The sequence below is a fragment of the Hemicordylus capensis genome, chromosome 1, assembly GCF_027244095.1.
Source record: "Hemicordylus capensis ecotype Gifberg chromosome 1, rHemCap1.1.pri, whole genome shotgun sequence".
Taxonomy (NCBI): Eukaryota; Metazoa; Chordata; class Lepidosauria; order Squamata; family Cordylidae; genus Hemicordylus; species Hemicordylus capensis.
Window position 1 is genome coordinate 14671013 of NC_069657.1, and position 19510 is coordinate 14690522.

Consider the following 19510-nt stretch of genomic DNA (forward strand, 5'->3'; position numbering starts at 1 on the left):
ATCTAAAATTCGTAAGTCGAGGAAACCACATCTAAAACCGCCAATGGTTTTCCGTTCGGATGTCGAAAAATTCGTAAGCATGCGGCCACTTTTTCCTTTCGTAAGTCGAAAAATTCGGATGTCAAGTAGTTCGTAAGTCGAGGGACCACTGTAGATGGAAAGAATGTTGTAAGTGTTCCTGCTTCAGAGTGGATGCCCTCCAAAAAGAGCAAAGAAGAAAAGATGACAAGAAAACAATGGGACTTTTCATTGATTTTGCTTTTTAAATTAATAGGTGCAGGTTGTAGTCAAGTGTCTGGTTTGGAATGTTTTGGCATTGGTTTTGAGCAGGAGCAAAGGAAGAGTTTTACTAATCTGGGGTATACAGTAATCTATTTATTTAAGGTCAGTTACATGGGGGGGGGAAGAAGGGCGGGGGGAAACTAGGGCAAGATAAATCCAAGGTCATGTAGAGCTTTATTAAAACAGGCCGACACAAAGAGTCCATTCATCCTTCCTTTAGACAGAAAAAGTCTTTTTTAATGAATCACATGATAGAAGAATCTGAGCTTTCTTAAAACTATTAAGTCATGGAGCAGTGCAATATGGAAAAAGAATATCCCCATGCTGAAAATAAATAGGAGTAGGAACAGCTGTGGTGATGACAGAAATGACATTGGAAGGCCTAGATAGGGGGGGAAATATCGTTTGCTGAGTTGCACTTATTCCCTTGCTGGTTCAGCTGTTTGAATTGATGACCACTTTCACTGATTGATTATTTTATTTTTCTTACGCATATACCTCGCCTTTCTTGGGTCCATAAGGTAGGAACATAGGAAGTTGCCATATACTGAGTCAGACCATTGGTCTATCTAGCTCAATACTGTCTACACAGACTGGCAGCGGCTTTTCCAAGGTTGCAGGCAGGAGTCTCTCTCAGCCCTATCTTGGAGAAGCTGGGGAGGGAACTTGGGAACTTCTGCTCTTCCCAGAGCAGTTCCATCCCCTGAAGGGAATATCTTACAGTGCTCATACGTCAAGTCTCCTATTTAAATGCAACCAGGGTGGACCCTGCTTAGCTAAGTCATGCTTGCTACCACAAGACCAGCTCTCCTCTCCAATGCAGGTAACTCACTGCACTGAAACAATAACATCTGAAGCATTCCAGTAATATAGCCATAAAATGTTAACATGCAAAACATGGAAATACAATGGCCGACATCCTAAAGCAGGGATTCTCAAACTTGGGTCCTCAAGTGTTATTGGACTTCAGCTCCCATAATCCCCAGCATCAGTGGCCTTTGGTTGGAAATTATGGGAGTTGAAGTCCAATAACACCTGAGGACCCAAGTTTGAGAATCACTGTCCTAAAGTTTCATTCGCATAACGAGTAAAATTGCACTAGTGTAAGATGATTGCACAGGTGCGCTAAATCACAAGAATGTTTGGAAGTGTGCTTTTAAGTTCCCTGCAAAACTTATGAGGTGTGCTACAGGTTGTGCACTATGTGTGCGAGCGCAAACATGTTTGCACTAGCGTAACACTAGTCTAATGTCACCTTAAGTGGCACAGCAGGGAAATGCTTGACTAAAAAGCAGAAGATTGCCGTTTCTGTATTGGGCAGCAGTGATATAGGAAGATGCTGAAAGGCATCATCTCATACTGCGCAGGAGGAGGCAATGGTAAACCCCTCCTGTATTCTACCAAAGAAAACCACAGGGCTCTGTGGGTGCCAGGAGCCAAAATCGATTTGATGGCACACTTTGCTTTACTTACATTCACATCACAATACTGATCCAGATTTAACACTACTGGCTAGCACAATATCCTTGCACAAATGCAGCATTAGTCAGGATGTCGACGAATTTAATTTACTGTATTTACCCGAATGCAAGAAGACTCTGAATTTAAGATGAACCCTTAAAAATATAGGTTAAATACAGGTTATACCTATACTTACTCCAAAGGGAGAGGACTCTGAATTTAAAATGACACACACACCCCATTTCTAACATCAAAGAACTAGTCTTGGATTCAGGTAAATTTAGCACCAAAATTGGCGTAGGGGGCATCATGGGAAGATAGAGGAACTGTCATTTATCCCAACCCCATAAAATCCGTTGAAATAGGAAGGGCCTTAGCTTGATGCTTTAATGCCAGTTGGAAACTTCTTATGGGCTTTATAGGGGAAAGCCTGCTGCAGAAGAGGTAAAAGTAAAGTTGTGCCTTCGAGTCGGTGTCGACTCCTGGCGAACACAGAACCATGTGGTTTTCTTGGGTAGAATACAGGAGGGTTTTACCACTGCCATCTCCCGTGCAGTATAAGATGATGCATTTCAGCGTCTTCCTGTATCGCTGCTGCTCGATATAGATACCAGTGTGGATTCGAACCACCAACCTCTTGCTCCCTAGGCAAGCTACTTCCTCACTGCACCATTAGAGGAAGTGCCTTGGTCTGAAATGCCTGGCTTCCTGTGAAATCTCACTTCAGACCAAAAAGGCACCCAAAGCAGAATCTGTCCTGAAGTTAATGTTTGGGCATGCACATATAAGAAAAGGTGTTCACTAAGGTGTTGTGGACCCAAAGCTATATTGGGCTTTAAAAATCAACCACAAACAAGAGAAAATAGGGGAAGGAAAATCTGCATTTCCTAAATTTTCACACACACACACAAAAGAAAGGGAGCAACCCCAAAGTGCTAAGAAAATTAAGTTCTTCCTTGAAGCAAAGAGCCCAACTAGTACTAACAGCTTCCTGCTCAGTTTACATACAGTGGCAAATCCAAGTTTGCTTCCACATAATGTGACCTATTTATTCATTTATTACATTTTTATACCCAAGGAATCTGGTGGTGGTTTACAACACAATTATGTGATGGGATGTTGCCCAACAACTTCTGGGGACTCATGTTTGAGAACTCCTGCAGTGATCCACTTGGGATGTTCCCAGGGCATGAATAACTCACTGACCCAGACCTGCCATCTCAGCTGTCAAAGCCACAGCAGCCCTGATACTAGTGGCAATCTCTGGTACCTCGTACTTGGGTGGAGCCTGTGGCTGAGCCCATTGGGCTGGAGCAAGCCCAGGGGCAGAGCTCAGCAAAAAAGCAGCCTGATTCACTTAACATGTGCAGCTAAAATGGTGACAGAAGGGGGAAATGACCTTGCTGCTTTGCTTTGGAGGAAGGGCTTTAAGTGTGGGTGCACAGGCTATTGTTGGACTACAACTCCCATCATCCCCAGCTGCAGTGGCCAGTCGTGAGGGATTGTGGCACTTAGAGTCCAACAAAAGCTGGAGGGCCAAGGTTGGACATCTTTGGTGTAGACCAGCGGTTCCCAACGGTCAATGACCAAATAAATAAATACACACACATACACACACCATTGATGAACTACAACTCTCATCATTCCCAGCTGCAATAAATTGTTGCTGGAGATGATGGTACTTGTAGTTCAGCAACATCTGGAGTACAACAGGTTGGGCACCCCTGGTGTAGCTGAATGGACTAAGGGTCTGACTCGGACGCTTCGTACGTTAGGGATGTGCACGGAACCGATTCGAAATGCCGGCGTCCAAGCCAGTTCGGAGGCCTGCGGGGGTTTACTTTAAGGGACAGGGAGGGTGCCTCCTACCTGCCCATCCCTGCCCTGCTGCTTCCCCCCTGCCAGCGCTCTCCCAAAAAGCGTGGGCACGGGGCTGCGGCGTCCCTCCTTGTAGCCCTGTTCTGCATCGCCCCGCAAATGGCCGACGTAAGGTAACCTCCCCCGCCCTCCCGGTTCCATGCACATCCCTCTCATAAGTTCAGCCCTGTGCAAGATGCAAGGCTGCAACTCTTGTGCCACCATAAATATTACATTAATCTCCACACGCAAATAGTTTAGGCTCCGAAAGTAGCTACAGGGGATGGAAAGAGCAACAAAAGCCAATTGTCTGCTCCTTAACCTTGGCCTGCTTGTTTTACAAAGGAACAGGGGAGCGAATGAAGGAACCCGTTCCCTCAGCAGGCTGCATTCCACACAGCCTCTTTCCCTCAGGGTCGCTTCCTCATCTTTCAAACTCTTATCTTCAGAAGGATAGCAGCAATTTCATCCTTCTATGGAAAAGGGAAACAGCCAGCTAGTCCTCTGAGCTTGAACAAATACCCCACTTTGCGGGATCTGTCAGTACCAAGATCACTTAACATGCTTCATTAAAAACAGCAACTGGGTAATGCTCTGTATTTTACAGGATAGAGAGAAAGTGGATAGAGATAAATTCTTCTCCCTCACACATAACACTAGAACCAGGGGCCATCCCATGAAATTGATTGCCGGGAAATCTAGGACCAACAAACGGAAGTATTTTTTCACTCAACGTATAATCCACTTGTGGAATTCTCTGCCACAAGATGTGGTGGCAGCCAGCAACCTGGATGGCTTTAAAAGGGGCTTGGATAACTTCATGGAGGAGAGGTTTATCAATGGCTACTAGTCAGAGGGCTATAAGCCACCTCCAGCCTTACAGGCTGGGTGCCTCTGAGTACCAGTTGCAGGGGAGTAACAACAGGAGAAAGGGCATGCCCTCAACTCCTGCCTGTGGGCTTCCCAGAGGCATCTGGTGGGCCACTGTGTGAAACAGGATGCTGGACTAGATGGGCCTGCCGGGCTGTTCTCATGTTATGTTCTTATGACTCAGTTAATTGTGAGACTAAACTTCCCCAGAAAACACTTAAGTAACGCTTGCTGCTTCCTTTTATGGGGGCTGGTCTCTGAACATAGGAAGGTCCTTCCAGGGTTCCTTCTAACAGGGATTCCCAGATGTTGTTCACTACAATTCCCAGCATTCCCAGCTGCAGTGGCCTTTGGCTGGGGATTCTGGGAGTTGTAGTCAACAACATCTGGGAATTCCTGTTAGAAGGAACACCAGCTCCTTCTACTGAATCAGACCATGGCTCCATCTAGCTCAGTATTCTTTACACCAGGGCTGCAGAATTTTGCCCCTCCTTACGTTGTTGGACTATAGCTTCCAGAATCCCCAGCCTCGGTGGCCACTAGTCAGGGATGATGGGAGTTGAACATTTGCAGGAAGGCCAAGGTTGTGCAGCTCTGCACTGACTAAACAGGCAGAGTTGTGTGTCTGTGTTCAGGATCTCATTGGAATTTAGTCTGTGCATAGGGTGGAGCTGCAAGTCAGTGTTAGAGCAGATGCCTTACATGTTGGGGTTCTAGGTTTTGTTCCCGGCATCTCTGGTTAACAGAACTGATACAGCAGTGTTACACAGGAGCCTAGGAAGCTGCCATATACAGGTGAAACTCGGAAAATTAGAATATCATGCAAAAGTCCATTAATTTCAGTAATGCAAATTAAAAGGTGAAACTGATATATGAGACAGACGCATTACATGCAAAGCGAGATAAGTCAAGCCTTAATTTGTTATAATTGTGATGATCATGGCGTACAGCTCATGAAAACCCCAAATCCACAATCCCAGAAAATTAGAATATTACATGGAACCAAGAAGACAAGGATTGTAGAATAGAACAATATCGGACCTCTGAAAAGTATAAGCATGCATATGTATTCAGTACTTGGTTTGGGCCCCTTTTGCAGCAATTACTGCCTCAATGCGGCGTGGCATGGATGCTATCAGCCTGTGGCACTGATGAGGTATTATGGAAGACCAGGATGCTTCATTAGCGGCCTTCAGCTCTTCTGCATTGTTTGGTCTCATGTCTCTCATCCTTCTCTTGGCAATGCCCCATAGATTCTCTATGGGGTCAGGTCAGGCGAGTTTGCTGGCCAATCAAGCACAGTACACTGTATACTTTTCAGAGGTCCGATATTGTTCTATTCTTCAATCCTTGTCTTCTTGGTTCCATGTAATATTTTAATTTTCTGAGATTGTGGATTTGGGGTTTTCATGAGCTGTACGCCATGATCATCACAATTATAACAAATTAAGGCTTGACTTATCTCGCTTTGCATGTAATGTGTCTGTCTCATATATCAGTGTCACCTTTTAATTTGCATTACTGAAATTAATGGACTTTTGCATGATATTCTAATTTTCCGAGTTTCACCTGTACTGAGTCAGACCATTGGTCCATCTAGCTCAGTATTGTCTACACAGACGGGCAGCGGCTGCTCCAAGGTTGCAGGCAGGAACCTCTCTCAGTCCTATGTGGAGATGGCAGGGAGGGAACTCAGAACCTTCTGCATGCAAGCAGGTAGATGCTCTTCCCAGAGCAACACCACCCCCTAAGGGGACTGTCTTACAGTGCTCACATGTAGTCACCCATCCAAATACAAACCAGGTTGGGCCCTGCTTAGCAATGGGGACAATTCATGTCTGCTGTCACAAGGCCAGCTCTCTTCCCTATCTAGCTCAGTATTGTCTACACTGACTGGCAGCAGCTCTGCAAGGTTTCAGGCAGGAGTCCTGCTCAGCCCTACCTGGAGATGCTGCCAGGGAGTGAACCGGGGACCTTTTGCACGCAAAGCAGATGCTCTGCCAATGAGCTACGGCCCCATTCATCGAAGGCTGGGAGAGGCACCTGTTGGAGTCCCTGGGCTGCTGCTCCAAGTCAGAGCAAAAGACTGGCAGGATGGGTGAATCATCTCTTTAAGGGCCGCTTCCTATGTTCATGTTTGGGACTGGGACTGGGAGATCCTCCTTGCATGGAGCATGAACGTCAAAGACAGAATGTGAACTTTCAGCCGTCACATTGAGAATTACAGCACCAGTAGTGTAATCCTTGGTTTGAACAGTGAAAAAGAAAGTCCTTCGCTGCAAACCACTCCAGCCGCTGTACAGTAGTAGACTCTTAGGGACATAGGAAACTGCCATATACTGAGTCTATCTAGTTCAGTATTATCTTCACAGACTGGCAGCGGCTTCTCCAAGATTGCAGGCAGGAATCTCTCTCAGTCCTATCTTGGAGAAGCCAGGGAGGGAACTTGGAACCTAGATGCTCTTTCCAGAGCAGTTCCATCCCTTAAGGGGAATATCTTACAGTGCTCACAGTTCTAGTCTCCCATTCATGAGCAACCAGAGTGGACCCTGCTTAGCTAAGGGAACCTGCTTAGCTAAGGTCTTGCTACCACAAGACCAGCTCTTAGCCAAATTCCAAGCAGGAGCTCAGCTGGACCATTCCTTAGAAGTATGCTTAGCTTGACAACTTTATGGTTCAGTCCTGCACCCAGTCATGCATGCTGCAGGCTGCATGTGCAATCTGTGCTTTTAAATATATATGCATGAAAATGCTGTGCCAAAGTATCCTAAACTCTATACCAAGAAGTGACCTTTCTTCATTGGGGAAATGAAGCGTGTGTGTGTGTGTGTGAATGTGAATCTATTTTGCATAATATATTTTGCATCTGCTAACTTGGAATACAGACAAGGAGCTATAGGAACATAGGAATATAGACAAGGAGCTATATTTATTTCATTTTAATTTTATTTTTACAATTATATCCCACTCTTTCTCCAAGGAGGCCAGAGCAGTGTTCATGGTTTTGTTTATCCTCACAACAACCCTGTGAGGTAGGTTAGGCTGAGAGATACATGACTGGCCCAGAGTCAACCAGTGAGTTTCATAGCTGAATGGGGATTTGAACTTGGGTCTCCCTGGTCCTGGTCCAACACTCTAACCACTACACGATACTGGCTCCCTATAGGAACATAGGAAGCTGCCTTATACAGGGTCAGACCCTTGGTTCATCCAGTTCAGCGGCTCTCCAAGGATTCAGGTGGGAGTCTCTCCCAGCTGGCAGGAATTGAACCTGGGACCTTCTGCACACAAGGGAGATGAAGTGCCACTGGCCCCATTCCCATACAGGCCATGGAAGGCTCCTGACCACTGGAAATCTTGCTCAGCCCACCCTCTGGCATTTATGGGCACACAGGGAGTTTAGCCCGCTTTCCAGGGATCGTGGGAAACACCGGGCATTGCAGGCGAGCCCAGTCCTCCCAAGGCGGCTAGCCCGCCTAATTCCCCTTCCCCTTAAATGAGGTTAACGGAGTGAGCGCTCCATTCACCTCATTTGGTTGCTTGTGTGTCGCCATGGTGTGCGGTGGCACACGAGTAGACCCCCTACCTGGAGGCTGCAAGCAGGGTTAGGGGTAGCATCCCCCCGGGCTCGGGGGTCTCTCCAGGATGCCCCGCACATGTGGCCCCTGATCCCCACAGCCCCCGCCGCCTCCGTCACGGAGCCGGCAGCTGTGTGGGTGGTCGATTTGGCCACCCAGCTATGAGCAGCTGTTCGTCTGCGGGGAGAGCGGGCTAAACACGCTCTCCTCGCAGACCACATTGAGGCGCTTCACAGCAGTCGTGTGAAGCCCCTTTCTGTCTCCAACTTTTAAGGCTTAGAAACCTTAAACCTACCACAAGACCAGGAGAGCTGCTCTTATAGCAAACATGAATTGTCCCCTTTGCTAAGCAGGGTCCACCCTGGTTTGCATTTGAATGGGAGACTACGTGTGTGAGCACTGTGTGATATTCTCCGAGAAGAGCATCTTCATGCTTGCATGCAGAAGGTTCCCAGTTCCCTCCCTGGCAGCATCTACAAGATAGGACTAAGAGAGATTCCTGTCTTCAACCTTGGAGAAGCCACCGCCAGTCTGTGTAGACAATACTGAGCTAGATGGACCAATAAGGAAGCTTCCTATGTTCCTAAACATGCCTTTTGGAAGAAAAACAAAGCTAAATGATCCTCAGAATAATATGGAATGTTTATATCATGAGGTTTTGTTTGACTATCCAAAGCACTCCCCATACTTTATTTTAGTAACTGTTGTAAAATCTCTTAATGGTAGGTAGGTCATTCTTCATATTTCTGATGTTGTATGCAGCGGGGAAGGGAAATGAGCATGAGATTTAGTGACTCACTCACCTAGTGAACTCACTATGGCTTTGGTGAGTTTTACACAGGGACTTCCAGGCTATAGGTTTATACTCCATTACTGTCCGGATGCTAAATTTGGGGCAGGGGCTATCTGAATGTGCAGTAGGCACATTTTGTGCAGTGAGCAGGAAAAAAAGTGTTTTCCAAAAATGTATCTTCTCCTCAAAACACTTTCAGATGATCTCCAGGGGAAAATCAAGCATCCACCTGAGAATGTTTTCTCCATTTTGTTTTCTCCACTGTTGAAAAATGGATAAAAGCCTTTGGGTTTTGCAGCTGGGGATGATGGGAGTTGTAGTGGGGCATATTAAGTCAATAGTACATTTACCATCTTGCTTATGGCTGATTTTTTCTGTTTGTTCTTTTTTAAACTCAGCGGAGCAGAAGGATACTCAAAAGAGAACCTTTACTAGCTGGATCAATTCACAGTTGGAAAAGGTAAGGCGATAACAGAGGGAGGGAATTAATTTTCTAGAATTGATCTAGAATTAAGATAAAGTATCCGATCCTTCTGTCAGGTATTCTGTATACCTTCTGTATTCTGGCGCGGCCAGTGCTTGCTATGGCAGGCACCATGCTCCAGTGAGGACAGATAATATGCCTTTAAAAATTGCCAGAACTGCCGCCACGGCCCAGCAGTCAGTGGGCCCAGTCCAGTATCCAACCTGGCATCCCATGGGCCCACCTTTACCCCTTCCCCACTGTGTGCCCTGGCCCCGTTGCTCAGCAGGCTGATGCAGGGGAGAGGGCAGGATGGGCCCGCAGGATGCCAGGTCAGGTAAAGTTGTAAAGTTGTGCCGTCAAGTCGGTGTCGACTCCTGGCGCCCACAGAGCCCTGCGGTTGTCTTTGGTAGAATACAGGAGGGGTTTACCATTGCCTCCTCCCACGCAGTATGAGATGATGCCTTTCAGCATCTTCCTGTATTGCTGCTGCCTGGTATAAGTGTCTGGGAAACATACCCGGGGATTCAAACCAGCAACCTCTTGCTCCCCAGGCAAGTTACTTCCCTGCTGTGCCATCAGGTACGAGACTTTTAGAAGGCATGCTCTGCCGCTGACTCTTGTTCACACACCCCTCCACAGCAAGCACTGGCTGTGCCTGGCTGTATTTCAGTGGGGTAATCAAAGCAGAACAGGAAAAACTAATTATTTTTTCAGACAGACTTCAAAAGGCCAGCAGAATGTTGATGTTCGTGCTTGCAGAGAGATTTTAAAGCAGATGTGCATTGCGGGGGATCTTTGGCTATGTGAGGTCAAGTGAGTTTCAGCATCCTAGTTTTCACTGAGGTGGAAAACTTGTGTCAGGGCTATACCACTTTGCACTGAAGGTGGAGATTCAACAGTTTATAGATTGGTTCTTATGTATAACGATAGCAATAAAGTGTTGCACAACTAAAATATAAATTAATATTTTTCAGCATTCTCCACCTTCTGTTGTCTCGGATTTGTATACGGACATCAGGGAGGGTCATGTGCTTTTGGATCTGCTGGAAGTTCTCTCAGGACAACAACTGGTAAGAGGATTGTGGTTTGGAATGCACAGCAGCCCCAGGCACTGATAGATAGATAAGCATTGTTTGCTGCCATGGCATCCTATCTTTGATTATGGCTTCTTCACCATCTGCATTAGTTGAAAGGTGATTAACATCCAAACAAAAATAGCACTACATAGGTGGTCCTTGTCACCTGCGGTTCCAGCAACCACAGTTCATGTCTCTGCAGATGGGTCTTATAGACCCGGTTTTTTAATCTGTGGTGCAGAAATAGGCTAAAATTTGCCTATTCGTGGTTGTGGAGTGGCCGGAAATGGCTTTTGATGTCTCTTCTGGCCACCATTTTAGAGCACAGAGCCATTCTGAGGCTCTTTCATTTAAAAAAATTTTTTTCCCCTTCACTGAAAATTCAGCTGATTTGGGGTTTTGGGGGGGCATTTCTGTAGCTCTGGAGTGCAAGGTACTGTGCATTTCTACTCTTATTCCCCCCCTTCCCACTTTTTAGGCATTTAAAAGCATCCCCCCCCCGCTCAGAACCTTATCCCCCAATTCCCATAGAGTTAAGGTTTCGTTATTCATGGTTTTCGTATCCGCACCTATAGGCGAGAATGGAACCTCTGTGAATAATGAGGGCCACCTGTACTGAGATTAAGAGCATAATCCTTGGACAATTAAAATGTCACAAAGTAGTGAGCAAGCTTTCCAGCTCATCAGGACTCTTCTTCAGATTAAATGTTATTTAATTACTGCATTTAAAACCTACCTTTCAGCAAAAAGCTCCCAGGTGCTTGTTGTACACCTCAAGAGAAAAGAAATTCAATAAAAACGACATTGCTTAGGCAACATTACCGAAGATCCAGTCTGAAGAAGAGAACGCCTTCTTCGCTATGAACCACACCGCCCATTGAGATCATCTGGAGAGGTCTGTCTGCAGTTGCCACCGGCTTGTCTGGTGGCTACTCAGGGACGGGCCTTCTCCATTGCTTAGCAACACACTTCCTGCTAAAATAAGAGCGTCCCCATCTCTTACAGCTCTTAAAAGGGCAGTCATGATGCATTTGTTCACCCAGGCTTTTAATTAGATACTGTTTTAATTGTGTTTTAATAGTTTTACTTTTTAATTTCAATGGTTGAAATGTTTTAAACTTTTATTGGCTGTTTTTATCAGAGAACTTGCGTTTTGGGCAGTATAGAAATGTAATGAATGAATGAATAAATAAATAAGAGCTCTGCTGAGCCTAGGCTCAGGTTTACCCCTGGAGGCGCAGTGGTAAAACTGCCGCCCTGTAACCAGAAGGTTACAAGTTCGATCCTGACCAGGGGCTCAAGGTTGACTCAGCCTTCCATCCTTCCGAGGTCGGTAAAATGAGTACCCAGAATGTTGGGGGCAATATGCTAAATCATTGTAAACTGCTTAGAGAGCTCCGGCTATAAAGCGGTATATAAATGTAAGTGCTAAGTGCTAGGCACTTGCTTCTTGTCTTTTTACTTGGTCTTAATCCAGGTATTAAGCCACCTAATGGCTCAGTGGGGAAGTAACTTGCCTTCCTAGGCCAGAGGTTGCCGGTTCGAATCCCCACTGGTATGTTTCCCAGACTATGGGAAACACTTATATTGGGCAGCAGCAATATAGCAGCTCCCTGGCATTAGTGGCCTAGGTCTGCCGCTCCCCCTGCGCCCCCTATAGCTTCATGCCTGCTACTACTGCTTTTTGAATTGGACCAACATGGCTACCTCCCCCCACTTTTTTGCCTAGTATATATCTGTTAATTAGAAATGTTGAAAATCAATTATGAGCAATAGGCAGTCCTTGTTTGTTTGTTTGTTTGTTTGTTTGTTTGTTTGTTTGTTTGTTTAAAGATTTAATATACCACCCAATCCACAGACTCGGGGACAAAACAAGAACAGCATTCGAGATTTTTTTTAAAAAAAGATTTTAAAGGGCAAATGCCTGGCAGAAAAGAAATGTCTTCAATAAGGTTTTAAAGGCTGAAAGGAAAGAGGCAGACCGAATTGGGGGCGGTGGGGTGGGGTGGGGAATTCCAAAATGAAGGGGCAGCAACCGAGAAAGCCCTTCCACAGGCCCTAGTACTATGGACCTCTCTGAGACCAGGGACCGAAAGAAGGGCAACCATGGATGTTAATCAAACTGTTCTTTTTTTCTTTCTTTTGTAGCCACGCGAAAAAGGATCTAACACTTTCCAGTGCAGAACCAACATTGAAAAGGCCTTGATCTTCCTCAAGAACAGATCGGTTGGTGTTATTTCAGCCTTGGAAAGTTTTCTGAGTTTGTTTAGAGGCCAGAGTGCCACAAAAACTGTCAGCAGCATTTTCCCAAGCAAACTTGTGCAACCTTATTCTTCGTATTCTCAAAACACTCTCCCCCATCCGTCTCCCTCTTTGAAAAATATGTGTTTTTTAAGATGTGGACAGGAACATGGAAAACTACCTTATACCAAGTCAGAACATTGGTCCATCAAGCTCAATATTGTCTCTACACTGACTGACAGTAGCTTCTCCAAGATTTCAGACAGGAGTCTCTCCCAGCCCTACCTGGAGATGTCAGGAGTTGAACCTGCCCCCTTCTACACGTAATCATGCAGACGCTCTTCCACTGAGCTGCAGCAGGTCTTGTGGTAGCAAGCATGGCTTGTCCCCTTAGCTAAGCAGGGTCTGCCCTGGTTGCATATGAATGGGAGACTTGATGTGTGAGCACTGGAAGAGATTCCCCTTAAGGGATGTAGCTGTTCTGGGAAGAGCATCCAGGTTCCAAGTTCCCTCCCTGGCAGCATCTCCAAGATAGGGCTGAGAGAGATTCCTGCCTGCAACCTTGGTGAAGCCGCTGCCCGTCTGCGTAGACAGTACTGAGCTAGATGGCAGCTTCCTATGTTCCTATATCTTACAGTACTCACATATTAAGGCTATTCCCATGAGCAGCCCAACCCAGACTAGGGCAGCCCAACCTGGGTTAGGCTGCTCGTTTGGAGCGCTGGGATCGCTCCCGATCCTGGCACTTCCGCTCCCACTAGCCTGACTTTTAACTCTGGCCCTTAACCAGGGATAGAGGGCACGAGCACGCCCTCAACCCCAGGTGAGTGCACACAGAGTTGGGTGCCTAGAGTGCCCGACTCACGGGGGCATCTGCCAATGCACTGCACTTGTCACATGGTGCATTATGGGATACTGGAGGCTGCTATTTTCTCAGCCTCCAGCGATCCACTTTGCTGGGAGCAGTGCAGATCGTTTGGGCACATGATGGCATGCCGAAGAGGAGCTCCTTGGTTGTCCTGGGCGGGGGGAGGTGGGTTGAACCTTGACCCCCCTCCTGCCCTCCCCGCCTCTGTTATGGTTGTGTGAACCAGGATTCTCAATGTTGGGTCCCTAGGTGTTATTGGACTTCAGCTCCCATAATCCCCAGCCCCAGTGGCCTTTGGTTGGGGATTATGGGAGTTGAAGTCCAATAATATCTAGGGACCCAACGTTGAGAATCCCTGGTGTGAACGACCTTGTTTTATTCCATCTTAAGGTAAACCAAGGTGGACTCTGCTTAGCAAAGGGAAGAATTTATGTTTGCTATCACAAGACCAACTCTCCTCCCCAGGAGAGGATGAATAAACCCAGCTAATTGCCAGTTGCCCCAGACATCTTTTACATACCTTTCCAGACATGCACATTGTGGGTTTTTAAAATTATGGTTTCCAGGTCACAACCTGGAGAATCAGACTTTACCTTTTGCAAGGGTGGGCAGAGACTAGTTGTGCATGACTATTAATAAATGAAATTATTATCCAGGATGTGCATGGTTTTTCTTCTCTAACTGGAGGGTTACTTGGAATTTGTTTGACCTTAATTTGCATCAGGACTGTGATCTAAAAGATAAAAATTTGCAGGGTTAAATATCCGATGGAATCCTTCTTTCAAATGTGACATGTTCCCTCTTTATTTTCCTTCAACAAAATCTTCCCTTTTCCAGATCAAACTAATTAACATCCATGTTACTGATATCATTGATGGGAAACCATCCATTGTGCTTGGCCTAATTTGGACAATCATCTTACATTTCCATGTAAGTATTTTAAACTAGCTCACAGGAGATACTTCTGATTAATTTTCACTTAATGCCTATTCCGTATCTTTAACAGTGACTTTGGTAATGAAGCTTCTGCTATTTGTAAAAGCCAGCTCTGTTTGTTATACAAAAGTGCTTCAATAGTAGCCTTAATTCACTTTGTTCTGCAGTTAATCAAGGAGTTAAGCACTGATAAACAAAGAAGCTTTTACAAGCAATTGGGAAGCCAAGCAATATAGAGAAATCCCCCATTCTGCTTTGTTCTGCAAAAGATAGTTCAATTTTTTTTTGCATGCTCTCATACTAATCCTTTGGTGTTTTGTCCGAATATAAGACCTGTTCTCACAGTTGTTTGAACCTAGGTTTAATGTGGGTTACAACCTTTGAAATGATTGTGTGAACCCATGCCAAGGTGGGAATCTTGGGCCATAAAGAGCCTTGGCATGGATTCATGCAATCACTTCAATGTTGGTAACCTCCTTTAAATCTAGATTCAAACGACTGTGTGAAGAAACCTAGAAAGTCTTTAAGGCTGTTCTCATGAGCAGCCAAGCTCAGGCTTGGGATCCATGTGGATCCCAGTGTTGATACGATGCCAACCCTGGCTCTGTAGCCTGGCTGTTAGCCAGGATTAAGTGCACGAGTGCTCCCTTAACCCTGGTTCTGCGGTCACAGAGACATACGCCTAAAGTGCTTGTCTCTTGGGGGAATCCCCAATGCATTGTGTAGGAAGCTAGGTTTTGCACAGCCTTCCCCCCGCCCCACCTCTGGTTGTGTGAATACCCTTTTTCTGTTTTTTAATCCCCCCAGATATTTTTAATCACCAAAATACTGAGGCTATTAGCATAGCTTCAGTATTAGATATTGGTGAAATAAGCAGTATAAATGAGAGTTTAGGAACCACTTCATGAAGTACACAATACTCTTTCCAACATTCTGTCCCCACAAGATACCCTAACCACATATAAAGACGATGCACACAAGCAGCCCTACCCAGCTTAGCTAAGCCCTGCCTGGGTAGAGCTGCTCGTGTGCAGCGCCAGGATGATGCCGGATCCTGGAACTGCCTCCCCCACAAGGCCAGGTTTTGTACCTGGGCTTTTACCTGGATTAAAGGGTGGAAGTGCACCCTTTACTCGAGGTACAGGGTCATGTGTATGCATGCAGTCCAAGTATTCACAGAGTCAGGTGCCTAGAGCGTCTAACTCCCGGGAGAATTCCCCAATGCACCTCACTTGTTGCACTGTGCATTGTGGGATTCCTGAAGGCCATGGTGAATCCCAGCCTCCAGAGATACGCGCTGCTCTGTGCAGTGCGGATCGTGTGGGCGTGCACCAAAGCGAAAGTCAATAGTCGCCTGGGGGGAAAGTAGACAAAACCCTGCCTCCTCCCACCCCCCAACCATCTGCCTGCCCAGTCGTGAGTATAGCCTTAGAACATGGTTCACATAATAATTCGAATCAAGGTTTAATGTGGGTTACTAACATTAGCATGATTGTGTAAACTCACGCCAAGGTGGCTTATGGCCCAAGATGAACCTGAGATTCTCGCCCTGGTGTGGGTTCACATAATCACATTAATGCCTGTAACGCACTTTAAACTTAGATTTGAATGATTGTGTGAACCAAGCTAATGTGTGTAAAATCTTGGACTAGTCTATTCCTGAAATTCAGATGTTTGTGTCTTAGGTGGAATATTCCTTTGATGGGGTTTGTACCATCTCAGATTTTATATGGAAAGTTGCTTGTTTTTCAGTGGCTGTCATCTATGTGCCAGCCCCTAAAAGAAAAATGTACCATGTCAGAGAGAAGGATGGCCTAGACTTTTGTCTCTGATGTGCTGAGTGTTTCCTCTGATGTTTTTTGCATGCTGATCTCCTCGGAGGACTGTACCATCTCAAAAATTATGTGCCTGTATTAGCTCTCACTCCCCAATGTTCTCATCAGTGACTTTGTAGTGAAGGTTTTTTCTCTTTCTGAATTCCTCATTGGTAGATTGAGGAACTAGCTCAGACTCTTGCTTGTGGGTACAATCATCCCCCAGCAGACACTTCTTCGCCAACCGCAAGCCCACCACCAAAAAGAAGTGCGACAGCAAAGGAACGATGGAAGATGTCAGCAAAGAAGGCTCTGCTTCTGTGGGCAAAGGAGCAGTGTGCCACGTATGTACTATGCAGTGCTTGAAAGGTTGCCTTGGATGGTTTTCTCTAGTGGCCGAGAACCACCTTAAAATGTATACAGTGTGGGGGAACATGGATATGAACTGCCTTGCAACGTTAGTCCATCTGGCACCCATTGGTCCATCAGTAATGTCTACTCTGAACCTTATGGAGCCGGCGGGGGCTGGGAGGATCGGGAGCTGTGCGGCCCCCGGAAGCTCCAGTATGCCCTGCGCGAGCGCAGGGCATACTGGAGAGACCCCCGAGCAGGAGGCTGATTTTAAGCCTCCCGGTCAGGGGTCTACTTGTGAGTTGCTGCGGCGCAGAGCCACACTGCGGCAACTCACGATCCAAAAAACTGGGTTTGTGGAGCGTTCGCTCTGCAAACCTGGTTTAAGGGGAGGGGTAGTTTGGCAGGTTAACCGCCTGGAAGCCACTGGGCTCACCTGCGAGCCCAGTGGCTCCCACGATCAGGTGAAATCGGGCTAGGCTCCCCTATCCTGATTTTGCCTGATCGTGGGAATAGCCCCAGGGTCTTGTTGGGATTTTCCAGTCCCTGGTACCCAAGGTCCTTTTCAGAGTGAGGTCAGGGAGAGAACCTGTGATCTTCTCATCTATTACTGAGCGATGGCCTCTCTCCTTTATGCAGCACATTATTAACATTTAGACTCCACTGCCAGTAGATGCAATGATGGCCCACAGCCTTAGATGACATCAACAAAGGATTAGACCAGGGATTCTCAAACTTGGGTCCTCAGGTGTTATTGGACTTCAGCTCCCATAATCCCCAGCCTCAGTGGCCTTTGGTTGGGGATTATGGGAGTTGAAGTCCAATAACACCTGAGGACCCAAGTTTGAGAATCACTGGATTAGACAAAATCGTAGAGGATAGGTCTGAACCAGAGGTTCTCAGTTTTGAGTGCCCAGATGTTGGAGTGCAACTCCAAGAATGACCTTCCACCTTTGTGGCTGGGAGCTTAAGAAGGTTGCAGTCTCACAACATATGGGGACCCCCAAGTTTGAGAATCTCTATACTATTAGTTGATATATTGCTGACTGTTAACAGAGTGTGCACATGGTCACAGAGCCTCCACAGGACCCCATTATGGGTGAAGGGACTTTGGGGGATGTTGGGAGGGACCACAAGGCATCCCCAGAAAAAAATATTTTTTGGGGAAAACCTGGACCTCTTCCCCAATTCCAAAAACTACCCCCCAGAAGAAACAGATAGCACTTTCACGTTGCAACCAGAGAATAAAGAGTTTGAAAGGAGCTTCTCCTCCTCCTATCAGTTAAGAGGGCACAGCCAAATAGCCATGGGTTATTGTGACATTTTTGTTGTGAGTTCCACTCGTAGATATACTAACAGCTTCATGTGTGGGCTGCTGAGATGGCCATTCCATGAGTCAGAGGAGGGTTCATTCTAGGATGCCTCAAGGCAGGGTGCCTCTGAGTACCAAGGCTGAGTGCCTCTGAGTACCAGTTGCAGGGGAGTAACAGCAGGAGGGAGGGCATGCCCTCAACTCCTGCCTGTAGGCTTCCAGCGGCATCTGGTGGGCCACTGTGTGAAACAGGCCGCTGGACTAGATGAGCCTTGGGCCTGATCCACTAGGGCTGCTCTTATATTCTTATGACTGGAGAAAGACAACTTTTGAGAGGTGTGAGGCAGGCAAGTGACCTCCCTATTATCCTTCCAAAACACTCTGTGGTGCTAGCCTTAGTTGTCAGGATTCTGCCAGCAGCTTAGGGTCGCACATATATAATAGAAATAGGCCTGACTGCGGGGGTCAGAGGTTGGGTAGGTTATGCAAGAGCAGAGATTCTCAAACTCAGTTCCCCAGATGTTGTTGGATTACAGCTTCCATCGTCCCTAGCCCCAATGGCCTTTGGCCAGTGGTATAGAGGAATGATCTGCTACAAACTTATTCAACTCAGGGATTTCCTGAGCCCTGTAGCTTTAGGGTTGTGAAGTCAGTATCTGCTGGGTCTCCCTGTGAGTTGTCTTCCTGGGGATCAGTAACAGAGGAACCTGGCACTGTAAGATTGTCCATGGGAGGAAGAGTTCTCTCTATCCTACCCGAATAATTTTCAGCTGATGTGGCCATCAGTAGTTGAATGATATAAATACATAGAATGCTGCCTTATACTGAGTCAGATCTTTGTCCATTTAGCTCAGTTTTGTTTACACTGACCAGCAGCAACTCTCCAAGGTATGAGGTAGGGGTCTCTCCTAGCCCTACCTGGAGATTCCTGGGAGTCAACCTGGGACCTTCTGCGCGCAAAGCAGATGCTCTTCTGTTGAGCTATGGTCCTTCCCCGTGCTAGGCAAGGAAAGGGAAAGTGAGTGGCTAAAGTTAATTCCCCCATCCACTTTCTGTTGTGACCAACACTGGCTGCCTTGTCAACAAACCCTCACATTTTAAATGAATGAGATCACTGAGTACAGCCGCCTGGCCCACGCCTTTGCCTTTGTCCCCACTCCCGGCATATCTGCAGTGTACGGTGTCTTAAGTCGCTACTTTATCGGCTCTTGTTCTGACTCATGCATGAATCTCCCAGCATGGCAGCATTATATAAGAAAGAAATGCCCTGTAGGAAGTGGTGTGATCTCTTTCTCAAGTATTTTCATATCTTTCTGTGGCTGATGTATCACTTGGGGGAAAACATGGACCCCATATGAACATAGGAAGTTGCCTTATACTGAGTCAGACCCTTGGTCCATCGAGCCGAGTATTGTCTGCACTGACTGGCAGTGGCCTTCCAAGGTTTCAGGCAGGAGTCTTTCCCAGCCCAATCTGGAGATGCCGGGAATTGAACCTGGGACCCCCTGCATGCAAAGCAGATGCTCTACCATTGAGATGCAGCCTTAGCCTTCCTAGAGGGATTAGAAGGAATATAGGGACAACATAGGAAGCTGCCATATACCA

The 19510-nt window shown here is 46.5% G+C and overlaps 1 protein-coding gene across 8 annotated transcripts in view; it reads left to right on the forward strand.

Moving 5' to 3' along the window:
• SYNE2 (spectrin repeat containing nuclear envelope protein 2) overlaps positions 1–19510 on the forward strand; it is a 368664-nt gene that overhangs the window by 35349 nt on the left and 313805 nt on the right. For all 8 annotated transcript variants that reach the window (XM_053287390.1, XM_053287373.1, XM_053287409.1 and 5 more), the window contains exons 3-7: positions 9240–9301; positions 10282–10377; positions 12532–12609; positions 14330–14422; positions 16420–16586. In XM_053287390.1, the coding sequence (XP_053143365.1) occupies positions 9240–9301; positions 10282–10377; positions 12532–12609; positions 14330–14422; positions 16420–16586 (496 nt within the window). The remainder of the gene's footprint in view (positions 1–9239; positions 9302–10281; positions 10378–12531; positions 12610–14329; positions 14423–16419; positions 16587–19510) is intronic.